At 37.4% G+C, this 19,388-nt stretch overlaps 1 protein-coding gene across 1 annotated transcript in view; it reads left to right on the top strand.

Moving 5' to 3' along the window:
• The window catches only part of egfra (epidermal growth factor receptor a (erythroblastic leukemia viral (v-erb-b) oncogene homolog, avian)), a 60,510-nt gene that overhangs the window by 16,599 nt on the left and 24,523 nt on the right, over positions 1-19,388 (top strand). Inside the window, exons 2-5 of the mRNA XM_083524999.1 lie at positions 16,303-16,454; positions 17,685-17,871; positions 18,831-18,965; positions 19,071-19,139. Of these exons, the coding sequence (XP_083381125.1) occupies positions 16,303-16,454; positions 17,685-17,871; positions 18,831-18,965; positions 19,071-19,139 (543 nt within the window). The remainder of the gene's footprint in view (positions 1-16,302; positions 16,455-17,684; positions 17,872-18,830; positions 18,966-19,070; positions 19,140-19,388) is intronic.

Here is a 19,388-nt window from a genome sequence, read left to right as displayed (position 1 = left end):
AGAACCTGATACAATTTAGTTTGAAAATGGCAGGAAATCCAATGCAACATACAATGCATTTCCAAAAGTATTGGAACACTGGCTTTTCTAGTCATTTATTGTTCTTTCCCAAATGTTACCACAAAGTTGGAGGCACACAATTACATTTGACCAATAATGAGCTAAGATCTTTTACAGCATGTTAATGCCCCTGTGTACAAAGCCATCTTCATGAAGATATGCTTTATGTGGGTTTCAAGTGCATGGAAGATCTTGAGTGGCCTGCTATAGGGCGCTGACCTCAACCTTATTAAACACCTTTTGGAAGAATTGGAATGCTGACTGCACCTCAGGCCTCCTCACCTCACCTGCAATAGTACACAACTTTACTAACATCCTTGTGAGTGTTCTTCACAAATGTATTGGGGTTTTTTTTCCCTCTACCATGTTACCTTTGGCTGAACTCTGCATTTTTTTTTTTTTTATTTCTTTTTGGTTGACAGTGTTGAGAAGCCTGTCCTGTCCAGAGTAGAACCCTTGTTGAAGAACCCTAGAACCTTTTTCTATAGTCATATATAGGATATAAGAAAAATCTGTCCAATTGTTTAGATATAAATAGGGATTTAATTTTTAATCTGTAGTAATGACCACATTTCCCTTTGACAGGATATTAAGCCTCTCTCTGTCTAGACTGATTATAGACAGACAGGACTTTTGGAATTTTTAATATACAGCAACTTGTTTTGGTTTTATAGCAGCTTTTCTTTGTAATCACAAGTGTGGAAAATGACAGAGATTAGAGGATCGTTGTAGGTCGAGAGGGCAAGTATGCAAGGCAGACTGTGTTGTCATAGTGGCCCACTCCGAGCTATGTGTGGAATCCGGTGTAGCACAACAGTGCAGTCAGTGCCCTCAGACGCAGTTAGGGCTAAACAGTGGGAATCATTATTCCGACTGTATTCACACTGGGTATTTAAATCAGGCTGTATCAGCAGGGTGTGTATATTATTTACTTTGCAATCAATCAAAAACAACTTCGAGTGTCCCTGGCATTAGGAAAAGATAATAAGATGAAATATTCATTGCAAAATGAATTAATATTAATATTAATATTAATGATTAATATTATATTTTATGACGCGGACATATCCAGCAGTGTTTACACCACTTATCTGGCATGCTTTGTTCGGATTTACGTAAGTGAGACTGTTTTAATGATCTCAGTCTTCAACTTGATCATTAAGCTTACAAATGAGGTCCATCCAAAGCTGCCAGAGTTCCTAATGCACAAGGAGTCGATCGCCGGACAGGATGGTGATGAAGCTGTATTTCCTGGGTTCTTATCTCATATCTTGTGCAAGTGTGCAGCTAAGCCAAACTTAAAAACATGGAACATTCTTCACTGACCGTATCACTGCATCTTCAGGGAGTCCAACATCTGTTCATAGAATCGCCCTAATGTCATCCAGCTTGTTTTGTTTGCTCGCTGTGCCAGGGGAGTTGAAATGTGTGACTGCAAATAGCATAATATAAGCATAAAGTGGTCAAGGTGCAGTAGATTTTAATAGAAAACTAACAGAAAACAGAGATGTTTTGTAGTGTTCAAGCTGTTTTGATGATTCAGGATTATGTAGATTATTTAGAAAGCAGGATTCCTGCAAGCAAGGAGGGTTTCTTCTCATACAATGATCAGGCATAACATTATGAACACCTGCTTAATATTGTGTTGGTTCCCCTTTTGCTGCCAAAACAGTCCTGAGCCCTCGAGCATTAACAGTATTGACTTGAGCAATTTAAGCTACAGGAGCTCGTCTGTTAAATCAGACCACACGGACCAGCCTTCGTTGCATCAATGATCCTCGGCCGCCAATGACCCTCTCACTGGTTCACCACTGTTCCTTCCTTGGATCACTTTAATAGATACTGACCACTGCAGACCAGGAACATCCCACAAGAGCTGCAGTTTTGGAAATGCTCTGACCCAGTCGTCTAGACCTCACAATTTGGCCCTCGTCAAACTCGCTCAATTCCTTACGCCCGCTCATTTTTCCTGCTTCTTACACATCAAATTTGAGGAGAAAATGTTTACTTGCCTAATAAATCCAACCCACTAACAGGTGCCATGATGAAGAGATAATCAGTGTTCTTCACTTCACCACTCATAATGTTAAATGTCATAATGTTATTCCTGATCGGTGTACAAGTCAGCTATCAGTGCCATCAGAGTCTAGTTTGATGTATATGTAAAGATGTTTTGTCTCCTCGTCTGAGAGTTACATCCCATTCTCATGAATCATAAAACTTAAAATAAGTGTCTTTCGAAAAATGTTCATTCTTTTCAACTTTTCACCAGCTGAGTTTTTCTTTCTATTTCCAAAAGATTGGTCGTGTTTCATAGTTTTAGTCCTAGCTATTTTTAATAACCCCCACTATCGCTCGGCCTGATAATATCACTCTTCAACGTTCTTAGCTCCAACTATTGATGCAAGACAGAGGACCAGTTACTCTTTGTATTTAGACTGAGGGGGTGGCCTTAAACCAACTGGCTTGTGTTGTATTTAAAGTCCCAGACAAGCAGAACCATTGTTTCTTTGGCCACTTGGCCACATCCTGTGGCTTTTTGTCTGCGAAAAGGATGACTGTCCCATTCAGACAGCATTGGGCTTTGATTCGAATGGGTTGAGAAGCTGTAAGAACATTTACACTTCACGTTCAGTTGAAAAGACCTAATGTGCCCATCCCGGTCCCACGTTAAAATCTCACGGAGCCCTGCCACATGGTTCTGATTAATTCATTTCCTCTTTTGAGTTTTACACAAGGCCTACAGTGGAGTATCCAAATAACGGGGGCCCAGCTCTTGGCCCGCAGCCGGCATTTTAATCATGATTTCTTGCTGTGTCATGCGCAAGTTGTAACAGGGCTTTTTCGGATTTTAAGCTGAAAAATTCGATAGGTCACACCATCCAGGTCTGTATCTAATAGACACCCAAAATTGCAACACAGCCCACAAGGCATAGTCAGTGCAAATAACCAGAGTTCTGTACCAGTCTCCATCTGGGCAGGAATTTTTGGTTCTGAGTAAAAGTGTGTGTGTCATAAGGTGCAAAGCAGAGTAATCGTGAGTGTGTGCTGACTAACCGTGTGGACACAGCACCAAGAAACCTCACCCCGTACTTGTCAGTACTGCCGTTTCATTCACTGGGTTTTAAATTTCCATAAACATTTTTTTTTAATAAAACAAAATGAATTTACTATTTTTGTATGTTCAAGTCGTTGCACTACCAAGCTGCCTCTTCTGGGCTCTTAAACAAAACTTGTACCCTCGGACTGTCATACACTAATCAGACGTAACATTACGACCGATGATGGAATATCACTGATTATCACTGATTTAAGCGAGTTTGATAAGGGCCAAATTGGGATATCCAGACTACTGAGTCAGAGCATTACAATTTGGTCCTTGTCAAACTCGCTCAAATTGCTACGCTCGCTCATTTTTCCTGCTTCTAACATGTCAACTTTGAGGACAGATTGTTCACTTGCTGCCTAATGAATGAGTCCACCCACAAACAGGTGCCACGATGAAGAGATCATCAGTGATTTACTTCACCACTCATATTGTTATAAGTTCATAATGTTATCTCTTGAAAAGTAATGCGCATTTGTCTGCATAACAAAATAATAAACTAATATTGCATTTGGGGGCATAAAAAATTCATTTAAAATCATAATAAAATTGGCATTTTCTGTTACAGAATCACCCGGCCCCCCATTAAAAGAATGGGGGTTTATTAGGTCTTACCTAGCCACCCCAATGAAACGGGATTTAAGCTCCCAAATGTAAGTTAATTCGAGGTCTGTTGGAACACTAAACTAAACCAACGGCTGAGAAGTGCAGTCAGATGTTCTTGATTCCCAGGCCATTACCTAGTTTTCATTTCCTCAATTTAATCCTCTACATTCCAGTGACTCAACTCTGGCGCGCATGCTTTAGTTAATTTGTGATGGAACGCTATACTAAACCAGTGCCACTTAATTGGTGCTGGTGGGTCAGTAAATCTAATTCTTGGTCTTGTTTGCTTGGTTTTAAGACTGGGAAAAAACTTTGGGAACTTTTAGACTTGTGTGATGGTGGGGTGGTGGTTGGGGTTGAGGGGGGGGTGGATTTGAAGAGCAGCTGCTTTTTTTCAGCTGGTATGATGTGTGAAATGTGTGGGTTATCCAGCCTGTGGTAGCGTCTCCCTCTCTCTCTTTCTCTCTCTTTCTCTTTCTTTCTCTCTGTCTATCTCATGCCGTAGCATAAGGAGCTTGTGGTGAACAGGAAAGAAGTCCGGCCCCCACTGCCCACTCACTCTCACTTCATAGCGGCCTCCTCTATTTCCTGTTATAGAGTTAAGTGTGAGCGCGGTGTGACTGGGAGCCTGGTGCAGATTGGTGTGGTTGTACGTACTTCTATGCGGAATAAATGCCTAAAACGGGCTTGTAAGGTTTTGTGAAGTCTTTCTGCAGAAAATAATTACAGTGAGACTGACTGACTCACTTTCCTGATTTAAAAGCCAGGAGAGTATTTGAAGCAGACATGCGAGGACGCTTAATATCAGAGCTTGTTTCTGGGATTGAAAATGATTAAGTTAAGGCTGTTTTAGATGTATAAGATGTCAACTTACTGGCCAGTTTATAAGGAACAACCGGTACCCTTGGTCATTCTTGCAATTATCCGATCAACCGTAGAGATTTAGACATTTAAGAATCTAAGATTAAGATTGTCACACACAGCAACTCGCTAAAGTTTACACAGAGCGGTAATAAAAAACAAAAAAAACATCCAGAAACACCCTGTTGATGAAAAAGATTAGCTTGAGTGGGTCGAACTACAGGATGGTTAGAAAACCTAAAATAAACACTCCTTACAACCATGTTGAGTTGAAAAGCATCTCAACAGTGTAAACTTGATTCAAAACAGCTACAACAGTAGACCTAATCAGATTCCACTTCTGTCAACCAAGAACAGGGATCTGATGCTAGTGTGGAGATGAATTCACCCAATCTTCAGTTCATCACTTAAAAAAGCAGAAATGTATGTAAAATTTAGTTTATTTGTTTTTTGACAATTTTTTGATTTTCCAATTCCCAACTATGAATAAGATGTCATATAACCTGCACAATTGCTTTTTTGTAAAAACAAATTATCCTCACTCATATAGGACATCAAAGTTCTGAAATCTACAGAAAATAAAAAAATACAGTCAACCCCCGATAATTTTCCGTTCGGAATTCGCAGTTTGGAAAATTTGCAGGTTCTCATTTGGAACCTAACGAACAGCAAATTGCGGATTATTTTAAAATCTGCGGGAATCCGGAGCGGGAACGATTGTTTAGGAACGTTAGGAATAACATTTTAAACTATGTTTTTACTAACAAATTTCATACAATTTTTTAAAACACATTATTGAATTGAAGTGACATAATGTCTAGATGAATTCACTAAGGTACCATAGGGGGCATGCAAAATTCGCGGATTTTCGGAATTCAGGGGGGTCTTAGAACGTAACCCGGCGGACCACTTTTGCCCAGAAAAGGTCCAAATGTATTTTGGCTAATTATTAATAAATAAATTGTGTGTGTATATATATATATATATATATATATATATATATATATATATATATATATATATATATATATATATATATATATATAACATTTTAAATAGTCAGAACCACAGCCTGAAAGATTATTTAGAAACCAGGGGGGTCCACTTTTCTTCATGCCTGTCAGCTGACTCAACTTTTTTCACTGTAGATATGTTTTTTCAGTTTGTGCTCCTATTGCACAGAGGAAACCATTTTTCTTCCGTCTCGACAGCTGACCTTTTTGACTCATGCCTTTCTGGGTGCTTTAACTACTGTCTATCTCCACTGTCTATCAAGAAAAAAATGTAATTGAGCAGTATTCTGACAATGAATGGTGACTTTACGGTACTATAGACATCATAATGGACGACTATATGTGCTCAGAGTTGGGATTAGAACCGCGTGTCTCTTTACAAAATGCAATTCTAAAGTCGTAATAGTAAGAATGCGTGCTGTCATTAGTTTTTTCGTTTGTCAGTTCACAAAGTCTCCTTTAACGCAATTCTCAGCTATACAGTTTCATGGAACATAAAGAGGTCATTTTTGCTGCTATGAATCCTCCTTTAATGGTTCGTACTTCTCTCATCTTGAATAGGCTCTAAAGCTTTGCAGACAAATTAGCAATTCAAAAGGTAATGGATCCAAATGGCTTGAAATCATCTTTTGGTTTCTGTTGTTAGCACCGCAAACGTTTAAGGATCGATGCTGTCCTGTTTTTTTTTATCAGACGTCGAACGCAACATGCACAAGAAGACGTTCTTCTGAACGGTGCGAAAGGTTAGCGTGCACATATATGGTGAATGCTACCTCAACATGCTCTAAAGAGACCTTTTCACCAGCATTCCAGCCCTGGGCCTCAGGATAAACACAGCTAAACTTTAGCAAAGCGTAATTGGAGATGTACACTGACTTGTTAGGAAGGCCGTTCCAAGCCACGTAAACATTTGCCTTAATTTTGTTCCTTATTTGTCTTTTCAACATGGAAAGAGGAGAGAAAAGGTTTATTTTTTCTTCTCTTTGCGTTACCGTGATTGTGGTGATGGTTGAGGATAAGCAGGGTAGCTGTCCTAGGCTTGTGAGTGTTAGAAGTCCATCGACATAGATAATAAAGCTGGACAGCATCTTTTAGATAGAAATGTTAAAATTGGTTGTATAATTACTAGAAATTGAACACGAAACAAATAGTGAAATTGGCTTAGAATAATATATGTGCAGTAGTAGTGCTTGTACAGTATATGCTACTTTTCCTTGCAGTATTTAGCATGCTATCAAAATGTTCCTGGGAAGTTCCCCTAGCTCTGAAATACATTTTTCAGTTTCTGCTTCATGGCTAAAAGCTGTTGTGGAATTGGTAATGCGGTATTGAAGACAAGTACTAGCCAATAATACAATGTAATACTCAATACAAACAACAGAGGTTTGTGGACAACTGGCCATAATATTCCTTTATGCTTTTTGCTTTTACAGATGTTCCACCACTTCAAGAAGATGTTTCACTAGATTACTGAGTATGATGGAGATTTATGTTCATTCAGCCAAGGGTGTTAGTAAAGTCAGGTACTGCTGTAGGTGAGGTAAAGAGGCCTGGGGTGCAGCCAGCGTTTAACATCTATCCCAAATGTGTTTAATAGGGTTTCAGCTTTTTAAGCAGTCCACTCAAGAGCTTCCACACACTTCAAACCCATGTAAAGCATATCTTCATGGAGCTGACTTTGTGCCCAGGAACATCATCATGCTGGACCAGGTTTGGGGGTTTCTAGTTTAAGTGAAGGGAAAATTTCATGCTACCTTCTCCAAAGACAATGTCTACAATTATACAACTTGGTGGTAAAAGTTTGGGGAAGAACCCTACATGGCTGGAAAAATGTCAGGAAATTATGTTTATATAGTGCATTAAAAGATATGATGTAATAGACTGCATTGTTACATCTCTACTCTTTTTCTTCTTTGGGCTGCCGTCTCCATACTACATCTGCCTCTTTCAAACCACCTTCCTGCATGTCTTCCTTTACCACATCCATAAACCTCCTCCTTGGTCTTCCTCTTTTCCTTGTTCCTTGTTGTATGTATGTTTCCATAGATAGATAGATAGATAGATCGATAGATAGATAGATAGATAGATAGATAGATAGATAGATAGATAGATAGATAGATAGATAGATAGATAGATAGATAGATAGATAGATAGATAGATAGATACTGAATATCACAATAGAATGTTATACTTTGTAGTTGTATTGAGGTTATAAAATGACCCTTTCAAAAGTGGTGATACTCCAAGCCCCCTTTCAATATGCCTGGTTAAATCAGTTCTTTCATGATAATGCACAAAATCTCAGGAACTCCTGAGACCAGTGTTCATATATCTTGTTAAGAAGAGCCTTTAAAGATGCCAAAATAGGGGTCTGTGAAGTATTATTTTTCAGGTAACTTTACCTATTAATATATTTAACATTCCTTGAGTGGAATTAAACCCACGTTCTACTGTAGACGCTCAGCATCTGGGTTGGCTCACACGCGTGCCTTCCTTCACAGATCAGACCTTGAGCCTCCTCTATCCTCCCAGGAGACCACCAGCATCTGCGTTTCTAGCGAAGAGCTTTGCTTTCCACCATATAGGGAACTTCCTGAAAAGCTAGAAGGGCCAGTTTTTCTTCTCTGTCCCTTTTTTTTTTTTTTCTAAAAACGATGACATGAGGGGGGTCACATCCTTTAGATCCTTTAGATTTTAATCCTCCCCCATGCTTCATTTGGCACATTGGTTTAAGTCCTAATGGGATTTGTTCCAGTTTTATCTCACAAGAGGAAGTGCTCTTCACAGAAATGTTTTAAAAAAATCTAATTCATAGTGTATCCATATCTTTCAAGATTTTCATTTATTTTTTCTATAGTATTGTGAAACCTTCTTTGTTGTGGTTGTATGTAGAGGAATAGTGTTTTCCCTGCCCCTTGAAAATATAACAATTAGATCTTAGCTGGAGAGGGAAGTGTGGACTAGGTGTACAGGAAGGCTGCGGGAAGCGCTTTTATTCTTCTGCACTAAAGTTATGAGTGGACCTCTGAGGTTTGGGCCTTGTTTCAAATCCGTGGGTCTGGTCTTCTGTTCTTCCAATGTGGACGCTTAAGTGATATAAACATTGTCTGGCAGAAACATTAGAGATTTTATTTTTTTTACTTATTTTTTTTACTTTTTTTTGGTTTTTGCTTTTATAGTGGAATAAATTAGTGTGTTAATACCTATTTTAAACTACAAATGATGTCGCGTTTGTGTCCTGTGATGATCACGGAAAAGCGATTAGCATCGCTTCTTCCTTTTAAGCGTGGATATGCTTTCACCTAATTCGTTTAACTCACTGCTAATGCGTAATATCATTACAGGTAATGATTCTACAAGGAACAATATTAGCTTACTTTCAAATGTACTAATTGTAAGCTCCTAACAATACATGTCTTGTAGCCTTCTCCTTAGAAGTAAACAATTAATCTTTTAAATGTACTTAAACTGGCACAGTGAAAAGAAACAGAATTCGGCACACACCCTGTTCCCGATAAATCATTAGAAATTCCCTGTGTACAAACCTTGTTGAGTAATCTGACCACATATTGGGACAAGGAATGGCATCAGGTGGCTTATTTGTCTTCTTATTAATGGCTATATGATCCATGTGTGATAAAGAGAGGTCGTGTTGCGCAAAAGAAATCCCACCTAAATAACTTTTATACATATTGAAAGGATTTAATGAACATGTCCAGATATTTATGCAATTTTACACGCAATTCAGTTGCAGCCCTGAATGTATGTATGTTTCACTTGTCATTTCTGGGTCTTCAGGAACAATAGCAATGGAAATCAGTATTGTGTAAAACAAATTACTAAAGATGCATAGCTTGGTAGTAAAGACAGCAGCAGGATGGGGATAGGTTTAGAGCAACTGCTGGAAGAAGTCCAAGTTCTCTTAGAGTTCAGCACTTAGAGTTATTTATAATGATACTTTGGTGATTGAGCTTGTGCATTAGTGAACAAAAGGCTGTTTGAATTCCATAATGACAAAGAAAAATATGTTAGGAACATTCAGGGTTAACAAAGCTTATATTTCTTGATTGCTTGGTTTGAATTATGCCTCTTGTATCTGTTACATTCTCTAAATATAGAAAGCCCAGAGTAGAGCCTTGAGGAACTCCTTTAAACTTCCAGTATCTTATCATGACGGGGGTAAACGTAGTTTGAAACTAAGGCTGAAACAATTTTTCGACTAACTTGAGTAATTAGAATACAAATAAATTATTTGCATTGATGCTTTGTTTAGTTCAACTATACACAAAGCACTGTATTTGCCACGGACCATTATTTCTGACACACCATCTGCTACACTCTGGAGCGCTCTGGACAGGTAACACAGAAGACTCTGCAGAATGAAAAATGGGTAAACGAGGGGAAAAACAGATAGAGGCCAAAAAAAACGACAGAAAGTTTCCAAAGTTTGGGAACATTACATACTAAAACATAAAGAAAACCCTGTATGGTGCTGTTACCGTATTTATGCCCATTTAAAATAGATTTTTTTATTTTTATTTATATATTTGTATTTGATGTATTATGGCAATCAAATACATTTAATGAGCTTAGTTTTCATAGATTGCAATTCCAGCAATAAAAACTTAAATCTTTCTAAAAAGGAAACACAGAATTTGTTCATTTTCAAAAAACCCGTTTTATCTTCCCTTAATAGATGGAATAATCGGTAAAAAGAATCGATAGCTGCAGCCCTACTTCAAACCCAATTTGATTAAGAAATCGCTATAATGGATCGCTAGGGTTAGGGTAAGTATATATATTTAATATATAAGTGCAGAGCCATCTCAATCAGTACACACAAGATGAGCTGCGTTAGTTAAGCACTTAATAATTGCAGCTTTGGTGGGTGAAAGGAACTGACTAATATCCTTACTCATTCATCCCAATACATGGAAACCCTTAACACAGCCGGTGTTCAAACATTTTTGTATACACGACATAAACAGTTACGACTTGCACACAGTATAGTTTGCCTGAATTCTGCCTGTTTCTACTGGCCACTCCTTATCGACAGCGTCCTGTCCTTCAGCCAAAAGAGTTACAGCACGAACAGGAAATGATGCAAGAGCCCAGGTTTTTTATGATGCCAATTATGTTCAGGTGATATAAAGAACCTCTAGTCATGCTGACATCATCACAGACAACTGCACACTTCTGGGACTTATCCAGGCACATGAGCCCCTTCGTTTATTCACATGTTCCTATTTGAGATCATTTGTTACCATTAAACTGTTATAACATATATATATATGTGTGTGTGTGTGTGTGTGTGTGTGTGTGTGTGTGCATATATACATACATATTTATTTTTTATTGCATTTGCCTTGCTAAGCTAAACACCCAACTCTATCATTACCTCTTGGCTGAGATGTGCTAATGAGGTCAAGAGTGTTATTACAAAGAATTGTCTGTATTCATGACAAAGTGACAAGCCAGGAGTGAAACCATGTGCTCTAAGTGGGCACCCTGGATGCAGCCAGGAAGTACAGCTCTTTATCACCTGTAGATAACAAAGCAATAAAAGCACTGTTTAGGAATCTATCTGGTCTTGTGCGTGGGAGACGTACAGATCGCCACAGCTGTAAAACACACAGCATGCATTTGTTATAGTGAAAATGAGACCAGTGTTGCGTCACAGGCTCGTCTTACTTTTAACTTCACCTTTCTAGCTGTACAAGATCGTTTCTAATCTCAGCTAGATAGCCCTCAGGTGTCCGCCCTGACGCTCTGTGGAAGCAGGAAATAGGTCAGGACAGTATAACAGTATAACATAACTACTGTAGTGAGCGTTAAGTGAGCGAAATTAAGGATTATAATTGTGTCCAACTAAACTGGATGCTTCTTCTAAGATGCACTTGAAGATAGACACTTATAGATAATCATCAGATTTAGACAAACATGTTTGCACCTCCAAGGAATTTGTTTTGGTGACAGAAGCTTCCAGTTGCACATATTTTTTTTTTTTATAAAAAATAAATCAAATCAAATAATTGCATATTTTTATTTAAAGAAATAAATAAATCAAATATATTTTTGCACAGAAAAAAAAACCAGAAATAGATCAATAAAAAGGGATATTGCACAGTTTTATTTTTATTGGCGCAATGGCAATATAATAATTCCGTAGATCAAATTATAAATCATTTCTTATTCATTGATAAATGGATCAATACTGGTTTATTGGTAGGTACATGTTCTCCAATGTAGCACATCAAAGGCAAATCGGTAATCCTGTAGTAAATAAGAGCAAAAAAGACGGTGAAGACTGCTCTCATCTATATGAAAAAAACAATCTTTGTTAAATGTATACATGGCAAAAATATTGGCACCCCTTTTAAGCTTTGCTTTACCTTTTTCTTTTTGACAAGATTACAATTCTAAGTCTTCTCTTACTATATAATTTATTTATAATGCCTGATGTATTTTTTTTTTGGTTTATTTTCTCCTCATTCTATTCGCTCATGCCGGACCGTCGTAAAAAGCATTTCACTGCATGCCGTACTCTGTATGTATGTGTATGTGACAAATAAAATTTTATTTTATTTGATTTGATTGATTTGAAGTCAGAGAATGCATGACAAAGGATCTGAGAGCATTCCTCCATACAGAATGTCTTTAGATCATTCGAATTTCAAGGACTCTACTTTTTACTTCACCCCACAGGTTTTCAATAAGGTCCAAGCAAGGGGACATGGATGGCCATGGCAGGACTTTGATTGTGCACAGCAAAAGACCAAAAGTAAAAGACAAATGTTTATTTTTTTCTTAGGGGTGCCAGTCTTAGTGAAAGTCCAGCTTATTTGAACACATACCTAAGTTTGATGAGCCTAAGAAATAACACTGGGTTAAAAAAAAAAAAAAAAAAAACTGTTGAGATTGCAATATTTGCAATATAGCAATATAATCAACATACTGGCCCTGTAAAAATCTTTTCTTATTGATCAGTTTATTATGTCAATGTGCTAATTTTATTTGGATGCTTAACATAAATAGGTTAGGAAAACTATTATAACTATTATAAACTATTATTAAGCAATTTTTAATTAAATAAAGATTGGAGAATTAGTCTCTGGTTTCAGACGACATCAATAATAATTTTCTTACTGGCAAACAGTGTTGAATAAAACACTTCACTTGTAGGAAAATCAAGTGCAAAGTAGCCACAGGAATAGTAAAGGCACTGTATTGGCCCCTGAAGTGTTTTATTTCTTGCTTATTGCAGCTCTGTCCAGTTTACATCCGACTGCCGAATTGTTTGTCACCTCTCTCGATTTATGTTGCTTGATCGCACGCCAGCGAAATGATTATCCTTCATTAAAACTTACTCTAAAACGAAAATGAAATAAATCACTCTCAGGGATTCTGGCTTGAGCCCGGCTAGTTCTGGCGAATTAGCATGCGAGAGAGGTGTGAGTGTGTTCTGAAGATCAGATAAGGGAGGGGTGGACGTTTTGTTCCTTGTGTACCTGCATTCATTTCCATTCAAACAATGGAAAATCCTTCTTCTTTGCTTCATCGTATGTCAACAACGGAGTACAACAACAACAAAAAAAATCTAGGCAACCATTTTTGTTAGACCGCTTTGTGCGGACAGCGCTCGAATAACAATGTATGCTCGAACTCGGCGTTCGTGCTGCAGCGAACGATGATTTCATAACCGCAGATGAACATTTTGACGTAAATGATGAGCTCTGTGGTGAGGCAACGCTTGCTGTCTCAGTGGCTAATAAGAAGCTTCTGGAAATATTGTCAAGAACAGACATGTCGAGGAATGCACCTGAACCAGTCAGTGTTTTACAGAGGGGGAAATTCTCTCTCTATCTCTCTCTCTTTCTCTCTCTCTCTCTCTCTTTTTTTTTTTAAACATTATAGAGCAATGTGAATAAAGAACCTTTTAATCTGTTTAAGTGATTAATTTGTTGTTTGTCTAGCGCACACTAGCTTTTGTTCGTTTGCTTTATAATAAGCTAGTTAGCATTAAGAACGCCGGAAAGACAATCAGACTGTGATGGTTGAAATATAATACACTATATATACCTGGAAAGCTAGCTTAATGGCTACATGAAAATACTACTAAAAGTATAACTAGCAGACCAGGATGATGCTAGAGGTTGCTATTGGAATAGCTAAAGATAAATAGCTAGTTAGGTAGGATTTCACTGCATGTCGTACTCCGTATGTATGTGTATGCGACAAATACATTTTGATTTGATTTGATCTGAGGTAGCAAATGTGAGAAGATATATATATGTGGATATATATGTGGAATCTCTTTCTTTAGCCAATGCTTTGTGTTGCCTGATTTTATTTAAATATTAATGACTCCTAAAATGCTAAATGACATCAGAGAAGACATAACAATGGACCATTCCTCCATTTTTATCTCTAAATCCTTTAAATGTCCACTCTGGTGGACTCTCCTCTTTTGTTCACCCCACAGGTTTTCAACAGGGTCTAAGTCAGGGGACAGGTATGGCCGTGGTAGGACCTTGATTTTGGGCAACATCAATAGTTAAGAAAGAAACAGTGAAATAATTTTTTGCATATCTCAGCAATTTTAAGCAACTAGGGTTAATGCACAGGGTCAGCCATAATACAGAATCCCTGAAGCACAGAAGGTTAGGGGCCTTGCATAAGGGCCCCAAGAGTGGCAGCTTGACGATACCAGGGCTTGAACCCCCAACCGTCTGATCAGTAACCCTGAGCCTTAACCACTAAGCTATCACCTCCCAAAATAGTCTTTATAACCATGATACTGGCCCTGTCTTTAGTATTGCAGAACCTTTCATGTCTTTTTATTTCCAATTCTACACATTTATTCAAATCCGAGATGAGCAGATGATACTTTTTTCCTCTTCATTCTGTGGTAGAATTTCTAAAGGCGTCTGTCTTCTTTCACACATGTCTCTAGAATCAGATAGTGGATGTGCTGCAGAAACGGATGATTTCAAATCAGATGCCAGAAAATACATTCAGGTGTTTAAAAAAAAAGAAAGGAAAAACAAGTATACGGGAAATAGTGCGTGCTGTGCAAGTCCATGAAGCTGTTCTGCTTACGGTCAGAGAAAGGGAGTTTTTTTATGTACGGTATATAAAAGTGTTTGAGAAAGAGAACGTCCACTAAAACAGGCAGAATCTCAGAACAAGCACTATTTCTCTTGGCATGTGGTTGAAAGCTTTCCACTGGCATGCAGTTCTGGTAAAAGATACGCCCACTGGCTCCACAGCCATGAAGCGAAGGGGACTTCACAGACGTCGAGGGAAAGGAGTTCAGAGTTCCTGCATTGTAGAATAGAAGAAGTAAAAGGAATCATTTGCATTATATTTAACCCATGGTTAATAAGGGTGAGACTTAATGCCACATTTCTTAAATCTTACCAGGTCCAGAAGGTTATAAGAAAAGAACCAGATGCTACAACAGATAGAATCCCACTTTATTAGATGCTTTGGTACCTGTTTTTTATTAAGACTTATCTGATAGTATACTATAGTTGTAGTTATATATATATATATATATATACTGATAGTACTACATGTAAGAGTTGTATGTAACAGATAGATGCTCAGGAAGGTGGTACCTCAGTGGTTAAAGCATTGGACTCTGAATCGGAGGGTCATACGTTCAAAGCCCAGCCCCACCAAGCTGCCACTGCTGGGCCCTTGAGCAAGGCCCTTAACTCTCAACTGCTCAGTTTTAATTTGCCTCTGGATAATGGCATCTGCCAAATGCAATACATGCCACATAGCTTGCTAAGTAGTTCATTAGAACCAGTTGTGTGAAATGTAATTTATATTTTTTATAGTATGGGGAGCTTCTACAATGATAAATGTAGCTATAAATGCATATGCACAATGCCTAAGATGCTGATTGGTTGTTGCCAAAGTTCTTAAATTACTGTGGTATAAGAAGAGTAAAGGTTTTTATTCTTATCATAAAAGATACCATTTCTTGTTTGTGTTATTCATTTAGGAGCAAAATTGCATATGAATTTGGCAAAATCTGTGATATTCTATGGCTTCAAAATACACTTTATGAACAAATGTTTGTGGACACCTTGATATGAGTCATATGCTTTGTGAACATTCGATTTCACATTTGGTACCCATTTGCTGTTAGACTAACCTCCGCTCTTCTGGGAAGATGCTCCACTAAAGTTTATAGTGAAGTGAGGAGGCGTATAAGATGCTTCGGTACCTGGTGTTCAATAGTGTTTGAGCTCTATAGCAGGTCACTTAAGATCTTCCACATACTTTCAACCCATGTAAAGCATATCTTCATGGAGCAGGCTTTGTGTACAGGGGCAACGTCATGCTGGATCAGACCTCATCACAGTTGTGTGCCTTCAACTTTGTGGTAACAGTTTGGTGAAGAACCATAAATGGCTGGTAGATTATAACAGTTTATGACAAATAAAGAAGCAAACAAATGGAATGCCACATGCTGGGGAAAACATGAAGCAAACATGGAAACCACAGCGCGCTTGAGTATTTCGGAATTCCACCATGTTTTATAGAAAATTCTGTAACATTTCTTGGTTGGAATCTCGTTTATTATTTATGTAATTACTTAGCAGTGTTTTTATTCTTTTTTTGTCACTTGTTCTCTCTTCTCAGTGTGTCAGGGGGCGAATAACAGACTGACTCTGCTGAGCACTATAGAAGATCACTACCAAAACATTGTGAAGATGTACGGCAACTGCACCGTGATCCTGGAGAACCTGGAAATCACTTACACCGTGCAGACGCACGATCTGTCCTTTCTGAAGGTACATGGATTCCTTAAGCCCTCGTCTAATATACACTTACTTACAGTATAATTTACTTCATTGTGTTGGTACACAATATTTGGGAAAAAATCTGAGAAAATCCACATTGGGTTTAAATTAAATTTACTCAAACATCTGTAGCACAAAATGTATTGCATGTATTCTGTATTGTAATTGTTTTATAAGGCAATTTCATAAGGCATTTTGCATTGTTAGCATTATGCTACCACTGCTACTTTCTATTCAATTTGGCGAGAGCTGGTTACTTGTAATGGTATTTGCAGTAGAATGCTTGTTCCCCTGAGACTGCTGCTTGAACCACAATCAATGTCAGTATTGATGGAGGTTATATTAATTTGTTTTTGTCGGTCATCTGTTAACAACCTATATTATACAGGCCACTCGAACAAACATTAGCTAGATTACTCGCTATCCCTTTACTGTTTAATTTTTTTTATTTATTATACAAATTTTATTTTGACAAAAGTAGTTGGACATAACCTCCGAGTGAGTCATTAGTCTAAGAAACATACACCTGAAAATGTTTCGCCAGTCATCCTAGCAGCAAGCTAGCTTAATGTTTAGCTACCACTCCTAGCAAGATCTATGATTACACACACACTTAGTCAGTGAAGAAGATTCCACAGAAACAACACAGCTCTTTTTAAACAGGAAATTTACTTGTAGCTCTGAGGTTATACATGGTGACACAGTGTTGATTTAAAGTCAGATTCTTAATGTAAGAAACCAGTAATAGTGTTTGATGGTACCAGTGGTTACATTGTATTTTCTTACTATTTCTTAATGCTCTACTAACACATCTGAGGTAAATGTTGAGGTTCTCAAAAGTTTTGTCTCGTTGTTCTTTGCTACATGGTTCATGTCCGTCATTAGCTGGATTATAGACTTTATGTTTCCATTTGTTTGCGGTTTTAAGCTCTTAATGGTACCTTGTGGTTTTCTTGTCCAGAAAAGTAATAAAATGCAACCATGAAATCACGCTGAACTACCAGAGGAACACCTGAGACTAAACTACTGTATATATAAATGTGAGAATAGACAAGGCAGAGTGAAACCAGGAGTGGGAGAAAACAGGACGTGAACAGGAAATGCAATACTTAAATGCTTGATGCATGGATTATTAATTGACTATAAATGTCACCTCTATTTTTTTCTCTGGGTTATAAAATTAGAGCCTACTTCCTTTTTTTTTTTTTTTTTTTATATTAGACCATTGAAGAAGTTGGAGGCCATGTTCTCATCGCTCTGAACCAAGTCCCGGTAATCCCACTGCACAACCTCCGCATCATCCGAGGAAACTCGCTGTATGATAATGAATTTGCACTGGCGGTCCTGTCAAATTATAACCAAACGACAGGCAAAGGAATGAACCAGCTCCACCTCAATAGCCTCACCGGTACGTCATGATCATATCCCAATAACGGAAAAACTCTCATGCAGGATTTTGGAATGGATTGTGAAGATTAGATTAGGATGAAGTAGTGGAAGATATGAATAAAAATAATTCTGCAGATAAAACAAAGTTTATTTATGTTTAGACATTGTTTTTAGTAACTGCAGTAACTGCATTACAGGTAGGTTGCATTTAGTAATATATATATATATATATATATATATATATATATATATATATATATATATATATATATATATATATACATACTGTGGGGTTCAACGGTACATAAAATTCAATTAAATTGGGACAAATTAATTTGTTTCAATAAAATTTAATAAATGAAATAATTTTATTCAATATTTTACGTTTGTTAGACCCCATAGATGTATATGTATGTGTGTTTGTTCTAAATATAATATTTAATTTTCTAAAGATATGATATACTCAACTGTTTTATTTATTAAAGCATACTGTACTTTGAAAAAAAATTTCTTCATTCTTTCCATCCTTCATTCATTCACTTCCATATGTGAAATTGTCAGGATTTTTTCCTTTCAAGAGCAATTCTTTAAACTGGACATAAAATGCTAAAGAATGAAGGATTTTCCCACTGTGGGATGAATAAAGGTTTATCTTCTCAATATTTTTTTTTAATCTTATCTTAGTCCATATCGTTAGCATTAGCCGCTAGCGCTATGGATTCTTTAGCGTTTTCATGCATGGGCAAAACACATTTTTTTTCCGGTATGGAATGAGTAGCAACAGTGACACTGCTCTAACTCTAGTTTCTTTATTTTATACCCCTGGCATTGTTGAGTATGTTTTCAAGTTTAATAATAATAATAAAAAATGCATTTAAACTTGTCCGCCACACTTAATACTGAGGGAACTGAGGGAACTGAGAGGGAACTTTGTATTTCACTGCACAGATTTATTTATCTTTTTTTTTTTTTTTTTAGAAATACTCCATGGTGGTGTGAAGTTTGCCAACAACAATTTCTTATGTAACGCTGACACCATCCAGTGGGCCGACATTGTGGACCTGAAGAGCAATCCTAAAATAATCGAACATCGGAACGTTTTGAAAGAATTTTGTAAGCTAACATTAAATCTGTACATTCTGATTGGTCTGTTTACTATTTCATTAGTTAATTAATTAATAGTTTAATTATGGTTCTTGCTTTTTTCTTTTTTTACAGGTAAGAAGTGTGACCAGAGCTGTTTCAATAACTCTTGTTGGGCTCCTGGCCGTGAAAATTGCCAGACTTGTGAGTAGTTAACATTGAGGGGATTTCAATGAGGGGATTAAATATTTCCTGGTTTATGGTTTAAAAAGTGCTGAGCTGCAATATGCAATCCATATGCAAAAACCAGTGACTAATGCTAATAATGATGCTGTGAATCAATAATGTCAGGGCTCTAAACATCACCCTTGTTAGATTTTCTAGGGGTCAAAGCACCACCCTCTTAAAACAATTTTCAAGTATCCAATTTCATACAGGTGTTTCTCCGAAAGC

The sequence above is a fragment of the Silurus aristotelis genome (genome assembly GCF_946808225.1).
Source record: "Silurus aristotelis genome assembly, chromosome: 22".
Lineage (NCBI taxonomy): Eukaryota > Metazoa > Chordata > Actinopteri > Siluriformes > Siluridae > Silurus > Silurus aristotelis.
The sequence above is the reverse complement of the archived record's forward strand: the minus strand, read 5'-3'. Positions and strand labels throughout refer to the sequence as shown.